The sequence below is a fragment of the Vulpes vulpes genome, chromosome 11 (assembly GCF_048418805.1).
Source record: "Vulpes vulpes isolate BD-2025 chromosome 11, VulVul3, whole genome shotgun sequence".
In the NCBI taxonomy this organism is placed as follows: Eukaryota; Metazoa; Chordata; class Mammalia; order Carnivora; family Canidae; genus Vulpes; species Vulpes vulpes.
Window position 1 is genome coordinate 36,183,556 of NC_132790.1, and position 9,089 is coordinate 36,192,644.

The window sequence follows — 9,089 nt, forward strand, 5'->3', positions numbered from 1 at the left end:
ACTCTGGTCTCTGAAAAGGTGGGTGAGTTTGAACAGTTTTCTGGGGGCAGAACACAGACTGAAAGGCCCCTTTTTATTTACTGGACCAGAAGTTCCAGATCTCACCCCCTCAGTAAGACAGGATCCAGCTTGCTGTCACTTTCATTTTTTTCTTCTGTGCTCTCCAAGCCCCTCGGGCTTAATCCTTAATGCCCCTCTGATTCTGATCCTCCCGTGTATTAACCGAGAGGACTGAAAAGAAGGAAAGCAATCCCTTGGCATGGAGACATTAAAGTGACAGTGCTACTCAATGGGCACTTGATGCAGGATGAGTTGGCGAAGCAGATTCCTTCACACTGGAGTCATTCACATCATGCCATCTCTTCGCATCCAAGCAGCTCCCTATCCGGCGAGGAAAAACACTGAGACTGTTCGAGACAAGTCAAACCTTCCCCCAGAGGTGTTTTCTGAGACGCTGTAGTAGTATTAGGCATGTGAGCACACGCTGTGGAAACGGCTCGCGATCTCCTAAATCAGAGTTCTGCTGCTTGGCTTCCACGTCCACCCTTTCTCTCCATCTCTCTCCAGACTACCCACCTTCCTCTTGCAGAAAAGACAAGAAATCTCTCTGCTACCGCGGGCCACCCCTGCCCACACCCCGTTCTTATATGGAAGTGCACAGAAACGTCCTGCACCCTCCACGCGATGAAGTGTTTCCTCAGGCAGGAGAAACAGCAGCACTAGAAATTATATAACTCTCGAATTTGGCTTCTCTAAGACATGGAGACTGGAGGGTCGGGGGTGCTGGTCTGGGAGGTGCTGCCGGGCACTGAACGTGCACAAAAGGGCGCCAGGCCTCCTCGCAGCGCCCCCGCCCGCACCCCGAGGCACCGGCCGGCAAAGGGGTCTTCCCGGGCAGTGCGGGGAGAATTCCCTCTGGCCCCTCTGCAAGCGGGGTGAAAGGACGGAATACGAGGGGACCAACGACCGGGAGAGGAGCCAGACCGCGGCGGGGGGCGGGGAGGCGGGCCGGGGCCGCGCCGCTGGCCGGCTGCGAGCTCTGGGCAGGAGGTGCCCGGGGAGCCGGAGCCTTAACACACGAGCCAGGCCAGAGGGGACGACTCCCTCAGGTAGCGAAGAGGCCGGGCAGCTCGCCCCAGCTAACCGAGGCGCCCAGAGGGGAGGACCGCGCGCAGCAACATCCTCGCGCTCGGACCGCCCCCACGCGCCCCTCAGCAGGAGGCGAGGCGCAGCTCGGCTAACAAATCGCAGGGACCGGGAAGGCTGGGCTGGCGAGAAGGCGGGCCCACGGGCGTCTGGACCCCCTCGAAGCCAATGGGCCGCCCTCCTCTCTGGACGCCGCGCCCAATCACGGCCAGCATGGAGGGCGCGGCTTTTGACTGGGTCGGGGAGGGCCGGGCTGCAGGCGAGAGGCGTGAGCCGGCACCACTTCCCGCTCCGGGCGTTCGGGGTCCCCGCCCACCGCCAGTCATGTGACCCGCCAAGATGGCGGCGCTCGGGCGTGCGGCCGGGGCTGAGCCGGAGGGCGCGGGTGTGGTGCCGGCGAGAGCGGGGGAAGCGTCCAAGGTAGGGGGAACCCGGGGCGGGAGGAGTCGTGATGTCTGCAGCCTCCAGGTATTTACAGACGCTTCTGAAATGACGGGCTTTCAGAACCTAAAGCGAACAGACTCCCAGGTCCGCGCAGGGCGCAACCAGTGAAGCCCCAAGGTGTGGAAGGAGGCGGAGAGAAAGCGGGAGACCTAAAGTCCGCTCCCGACCGCTTGCAGTTTCTTTTCTCTTGCCTCCTGGCCTTTGAGCTGGCTTTCAACTTGAAATGCTACCGTGCAATTTCCACCCCACCAAATTCTCCTCTTTCAAGTATTCGTTTAAACGTCACTTACTCCGGAAGCCTTCCCACACTTCTCTTGGCTAGGTTAAGTTTGGCTTTTCTTAGGTCTTCTGCTTGTTTTCGTTTTGTCTTTATGGCACACTCATTCTGCCTTTAAATTACCTGCCTTTTTGTCCTGACCTCGGTTGGGTTGTAGATTCCGGAGAACGCGACTGCATCTTAATTACCCTGGGGTCTGTCGAATACCAAGTGCTGGTAAAGGATGAGCGAATATTAAATAAAATTCTGAAAGTCGGGTAAAGAATACACGTAAAAGCAGAACAATACGGTAAAGTGCTTTGCAGACTATAAACCTGAATACGTACAGTCTTACGGGGATAATAGTGGTGACCAGTTTGGCGGCCTTGGACTAGTCAGTTTTTAGATAAAATACTAATTAGAGTAGATGGAGGGAGGTGGGTGGCCAATGGTCTAAATAGGTAATGAGTATTAAGGACGGCGCTTCTTATGAGCACAGGGTGTCAATATGCAAGTGATGAATCATTAAATTCAACTACTGAAACCAATATTACACTATATGTAACCAACTGGAATTTAAATAAAAATTTGAAAAAAGTTTTAGAAACTTGATTATAGCAAAGTCTTTACATTTTAGTACTTGTTAAGAGTCTATCAGAAAAAAAAGTCTATCAGAAAGTTATTAGTCTATTTCTCTGCTTTAATAACAGTGCTTTCCAAAGACTAGGCACTACATAAATATTTGTACTCAACACATATTTGTCCTTTTTCAGCATTTTAGAATCATAATACTGGGTCTCTGGGCTCCCTGTATACTGATAGTGTAGACAAGGTGGAAGGTTGGTATAAGGCATTGCCTAAGAGTTTTCTTTGTGGGAAGTAAGGGACTGAAATGAATTGGATGACAGTAAAATAAACATTTATTTTAAACAAACCTATGATAAATTACCATGTTACTGTTATCTGCCTTGATAGAACATTAGATGGATTAGGGATCCCTGGGTGGCGCAGCGGTTTGGCGCCTGCCTTTGGCCCAGGGCGCGATCCTGGAGACCCGGGATCGAATCCCACATCAGGCTCCCGGTGCATGGAGCCTGCTTCTCCCTCCGCCTGTGTCTCTGCCTCTCTCTCTCTCTCTGTGACTATCATAAATAAATAAAAAATTAAAAAAAAAAAAATTTAGATACAGAATCTCCCATAGATATTACTGTTATCTTCCATTTTCCATTTAGATGTTCAATAGAGCCAAAAGATTAAATCTAGTCTGTGAGAAAATGTAATTTATAATTTCTTTCCTTGTCCTCCAGATATTTTAAACAAAAAGATAGTACTAGCTGAGTCCAGTTCTGCAATGATGCAGGAAAACTTTTCCATTATTACTCATTGTGCCCTGGGCTTATGAAAGTTAATACATGAAAGTTCAGAAGAGCCCATATCTCCAGAATGTTGATGCCATGGATGAATTAGCCTTTTGTTAGTTAGGGTTAAGATTGGTACATATCACTTATTCAGCAAATGAGAATTATAGTGATGTTCAACAATTACAGCCATGTGTCCACTGATTAGCAGCGTCAGAATCACTGATGTTATTAAAATGAAGATTTCTAGACTTCACCCTACTGCTATTGAATCCAGATATCAGGAGGGAGTTCAAGAGATCGCATTTCAAATAAACTCCCCATGTGATTCTTGTGCACACTAAAGGTTGAGAATTACCGATTTTTTATCTTCTCTGTTCTTTATGCTTAATCCATTCCAATTCTCTTGCCCGGGACCCCTGATATTTGAGATCTAGTTTATCCCCTTGATTATAAATGTTAAAATGGAGGTCAATATAAATTGTGAAGGGCCATATTTTTTTAATCTATTCATCAGCTCATCTAGAATCCCATAATGCCAATCCCATAAATAAAAGGATTTAACAAATGTTAAGACTTTTGACAGAGATCCAAGTCTTAACCCCGAGCAAAACATTCAAAAAGGATCCTTTCCTAGGATCCAATTTTGTTTTATCTATCACTGTCTTTTACTTCCTGTTAAGATGCTACCGTATAAACCTACATGGTCCCTTGACATTGGCAACTATTTGTTCATACATCACACTTGGGACACAGCCATGAGTCCAGGCTCCCTGGTATACCACATAAAGTTTCCAGCAAAGACTATGCTTCTGCCCCAGGGGCTCCTAGGGAGCTGGATATATAATTTATGTAATCCACGCTATCCATGACCCACTACCTCTTCCTAGCCTGGAACAGTGTCCCTCTTTCTGATGTTCTCTGTCACTATTCTCCAATGCAATCCCTGCTCTGCTTCTCCAGGAAACATAATCTCCAAAATGAGCTCAGGCTTTCATGAGATAGTTGCCAACAAGTAGCTATTGCTTCCTTCAACCTCTGAAAAAGCTACAGCAAGAACTACAAAGGACCTGGCTGCCTTTGGGTGAAACTGAAGGAAAACAAAAACTCAGTATCTCAAGAGATTATCCTTCTACACTAGGTCCTAAGGCAGGTCAACCTTTCTGAACCTCTTTTTTTTTTTTTTTTTTTTTCATCTATTAAAGTGTAAAAATAGGGACGCCTGGTGGCTCAGTGGTTGAATGTCTGCCTTCAGCTTAGGGCATGATCCTGGAGTCCTGAGATTGAGTCCTGCATCAGGCTCCCCACAGGGGGCCTGCTTCTCCCTCTGCCTATGTTCTTCCTTTCTCTGTTTCTCATGAATAAATAAATAAAATATTTTTAAAAATAAAGTATAAAAGTAGAGATGATCATTATCCTACCAATTTCTCAAAAAAACATTGTCTAGCAGATAAAAGCTACTAAATGCTGATTGAATCATTGACAAAGTATGTGAAAGCAGATGACATTTTACTAGAGTCTAAATGTTTTTTAATCTGAATCTAAAATTTATAAGATTTGTTATTAATATCATTAGCTATTATGGTCTGAAATTTTGTGTTTTCCAGGACATCAGCATGGCAACATACACACCTGGTCAGCCCAGTCTTTCTCTAGAAGATGCAAAATTCAGAAGACCAATGGTCATTGAAATCATAGAAAAAAAATTTGAATATCTTAGAAGAGAAAAGTAAGAGACACACCCCTTATCAATAACCTCAGTTATTGACTGAAAGTCAATAACCTTATTTGCCAATCTTCTATATTGCCATTGTTTCTGAGGATCTACAATCCTATTAACTCTATTTGGTAGGTTATAAAGAAAGTTCATGAAAAAAAGAACTGGAGGGAAACATGGATGGTGGAAATAGTGGTTTGTTGGAATATTGGGACTGTGGATAATTTATTTTGCTTCTTAAAAAAGAAAATGTCCAAAATTATTGTTCAAATGTTATTTGTTCAATAAACATCTTTTTTTTTTTTTAAGATTTTATTTATTTATTCATGAAAGACACAGAGAGAGAGAGAGGCAGAGACACAGGCAGCGGGAGAAGCAGGCTCCATGCAGGGAGCCCGACACGGGACTTGGCTAAACCACTGAGCCACCCAGGCTGCCTTACAATAAACATCTTTAAAAGAAAGTAGGAAAACACCCTTTTGGGAGCTACTTATATTTAATTGATGTTCAGTTACAAATTAAATTCAGTTTAGAATTGATTAACTCAGTGCAGTGCTGATTTCAGCAAAAAGGAATACTGATTCCATGATGTACATATCGTTTCATATTACCATTTCAATTTAGATTAACAGAGCTCAAGAAAGAAAAAAAGGATTTAATCTTAGACCTCAGACATTTCTGAATTTAGGTATAAATCTGAATAAGTAAAACTAGATCTGTCAGATATCTTTGTATGAAGTTTTGGCAATCATAGACAAGGTATTTGAACTATACCTGCACTAATTAAGAAATAGTTATTGGCTAGAAGGCCTAACCAAATGTAAACAACCTTTGTTCATATTATATAGCAAATTCTTTTAATAGCAAAAGCAATGTTTTTAGGCTTAGATATCTCAAAAAATTTGGCTATATTGGTACATACTCATTTCTATTTGTGGCCAAAATTTCTCTCTTAATAGAGTTCAATTTTAGAACCACTCTAAGTGATCTCAGAAAGATAATTCTATCCTCTCATTAGAATGCAAGTTCCATGAGAGGTAGGATTTTTTTTTCTTTATTCACTACCCCATCCTCAACACTTAGAAAATGTCTTTTATATAGTTAAGTGTTCAAGATATAATTTGTGTTGAGTAAATATGTAATAATAAAAGACCACTCAGGAAAGGCTATATATCTATTAAGAGAATATAATGTGAATGTAATTTTTCTCATTGTTTTTCCTATTAGGACTTTAAATATATATGGCACAGTCTTCTTTGGAACAGCAGCTAGTTTCTCTGGATTATTGGCCAACCTCATTTTCAGACACTGCTTCAAGGTTAAACATGATGCTTTGAAGACATACGCATCAGTGACTACACTTCCGTTTTTGTCTACTATAGTCGCCTATAAGTTCCTTGTAACAGATGCTTTGTATTTAGGTAAATTTAAATTCATTAATGTATAATGTGTTTATGTTTAAGTAAAATTACACATTAACATATACTGTTACAACTGCTGATGATGATCACTAATGCTTATATATTGCTTTACCAATTAAGTACTTTCACATATATTGTCTTATTTCATCCCCGCAAAAGTCCTCCTGATTAGGAAGGGCAAGTGGTATTATGTCCTCTTTACAGATAACACAACCAAAGCCAAGACATGTTCACGTAGGCTAAGAAGCAACATAATACACTGGAGGAAAAGCAAGCTTTAGGCATACTACACACATGATTTCAGATTCTGCCTCCCACCACTTAAGTTTTATGACATTGGGCAAGTCATTTAATATCTAAGACTCAGTTGTCTTATCTATAAATGAGGACTACTAGTACTCACCTCACAGGACTGCTGTGATAATTAAAATACTGTATGTTAAATGCCTAATGAGGTATCTGGCTTACTGTGGACTTCTAATGTTATTTCCTGCTTCCTCCCCTTACCTGAAGTTTCATAACTAGTAATTGATGGAACCTCTGAATCCTGCTTATATATCTCTTTCCCAGGGAAACCTTCTCTGATTCCCTCAGGGTAGTTTAGGTTTCTAGATACATTCTCTATTCATTTTACCTTCAAAGCATTGTGCACACTTAAAAAATTATTTAAATATTTATTTAAAAATATTTGTCTTTTTCTTTCTTTCCTGGTGGCATCACCTAAAGGTTAGTGATTGGGTCTCTTTTATGCAGCATTATATCACTAATACATGCCTAACAATAAAACTATGTTAACCTAGAATCCAGATGTCTGGGTCTGCTAATTTAATATTTTTCATTTTGAAATTGCTTCCTCAACAAATACATATATAAGAGATAACTCTCCTTAAGTATAATAAAAGCATTTTTTAATGTGGTTCATTTAGTCTATCACATGCCTTAGACTGAATTTCTAATATTCTGTGTTTCACTATGATTGAGGACAGTACAGATAACTACTCTGTGAGGGCACAAGAGTGTCTTAATAGTTCTTATTCTGAGTTTTAAAAGGAGACCAAATTTACTTTTGTTTTCCAGGCAATATAAGCCAGGAAAATTGTGTTCTGAGGAGTACACTGGTCGGCATAGTATGTGGTTTTTTATATCCCTGTGGTTTGGCTTTTTCTAAAAATGGACACCTGGCAGTCAAGTAAGTCCATCTGTTTGTTCCTTTTATTCCTTCCTCCTTTTTTGTTTTTTGTTTTTTGTTTGTTTCCTTAATGTTAATAAACTTTTCTTATTATTCAGCTGCAAATGACACATTTTAATCAGAATGTAGTTTGGTACTTCAAATAGCCTTAATTAAACCTTTTTTGCTATCTACATGAAAGACCTTAGAATAAAAATTATCCACTTAGGAGAAATCAATGAACTTTTCATAGAAAATATATCCAGAAGAAGTTCTTAATTATTTTTCCTTTTTAGGTATCATACTGTTCCACTGCCACCAAAAGGAAAGTTTTTACTTTACTGGCTGCTGCTTAGTCAAAGAGAGATAAAAGGGATGATAATTCCTCTAGTCTTTCAGACTGTCTTTGGAATATTTAATGGTCTACAGCACTATGCAATATTTGAAAGTACACTTCAGAAAACTGTACATGAAGATTAATCAAAGAGTGAATGGATACTAAATCAGCAGAGTGGAGTTTTTTATGATGAGGACTTGGGCATTGCTGAAGGAGTTAAAAGTAACTCTGGACAGTTTGTTTCTGTTCCTTTTGCCTGGTATACAGCAGGTACTCAATAAATATTCAGTACTTCAGTATTTAAATGTAAGCTTCATCTTTCTTCATTGTGTGTGGAAATGGGTTTGGGATGTCAAGGTCTGCTGTGCACATTTATATATTCATTCATAAGAAATTTATTAAGCATCTTACATCTCAAGATACTGTGTAAAATATAATAAGGAATCGTCCTTAACCCAGAAGGAACTCACAATTAGAAGAGGAATTTAAAATATGAGCACATAGCAAGAGAAGGTTTGAGAAGTATACAAATAATTCTGTGGGCACATTGAAGATATGACTGTTAACTACTTGGGCAGAAGGGAAACCTAAGGGGAAAAAGTGACATTTGACCTAAATTTTGAAGGAGCAGTTCAAAGTTTGTACCTTACTCCATGACTTGACTTTGCCTTTCCTACAATACAAAAAACTGGGAAGTCTATTGATACTTCCCTTTGGTGTTAGAAAGCAGTACATGCCAGAGTGGCTGTAAGAGGCCAAGGTTTCAAGAGAAAGGTGATGCTAGGTGAAAGAAGCAAGGTACTAGAGGCAAGATTGGTCAGAGATAGTAAGTACAGCCTGGGCTCATCTCTCAGGTTCAAATCTGGGCTTTACTGCTTACCAACAGGATAGGATGAGTTTTAACAAACTATTTCACCTCTCTGCACCTCCGTTTCCTCATTTGTAAAATAAGAATAAAGATTTTACTGACTTCATAGTGCTGTTGGGATTAAATGAGTTAATATATGTAAATCGAAACAGTGGCCAACTCACAGGAAGTCTACATGTGTTATTGCTGTTACTATTATTGTTGCTAGGACTCCATACCAATTATCATAATTCTTTCCCTGCCTGCAGTTAATGATTATAGCATTTTTCTAGGAATAATTAGAAGCACAGCAAAGAAAATTCACAAGCTATCTTTCATGTGAATAAATATGTATTCATTTATTCAGCTAATATTGATTCAAGACCTAGCATATG

At 40.7% G+C, this 9,089-nt stretch overlaps 1 protein-coding gene across 1 annotated transcript; it reads left to right on the forward strand.

Moving 5' to 3' along the window:
• Positions 1-1,396: 1,396 nt before the first annotated feature.
• On the forward strand, positions 1,397-8,152 carry TMEM126B (transmembrane protein 126B). Its single transcript, XM_026015240.2, has 5 exons — positions 1,397-1,566; positions 4,812-4,933; positions 6,149-6,342; positions 7,420-7,531; positions 7,807-8,152. Exons 1-5 carry the CDS (start codon positions 1,486-1,488, stop codon positions 7,988-7,990), a joined length of 693 nt encoding a protein of 230 aa, XP_025871025.1. The 5' UTR covers positions 1,397-1,485; the 3' UTR covers positions 7,991-8,152.
• Positions 8,153-9,089: the final 937 nt, after the last annotated feature.

Bases quoted from the DNA above. Each gene is read 5' to 3' on its own strand.
- TMEM126B (XM_026015240.2), top strand. From the start codon at position 1,486: ATGGCGGCGCTCGGGCGTGCGGCCGGGGCTGAGCCGGAGGGCGCGGGT. The intron at 1,567-4,811 runs GTAGGGGGAACC...TGTGTTTTCCAG, and splicing joins GAGCGGGGGAAGCGTCCAAG to GACATCAGCATGGCAACATA. The intron at 7,532-7,806 runs GTAAGTCCATCT...TTTCCTTTTTAG, and splicing joins AATGGACACCTGGCAGTCAA to GTATCATACTGTTCCACTGC.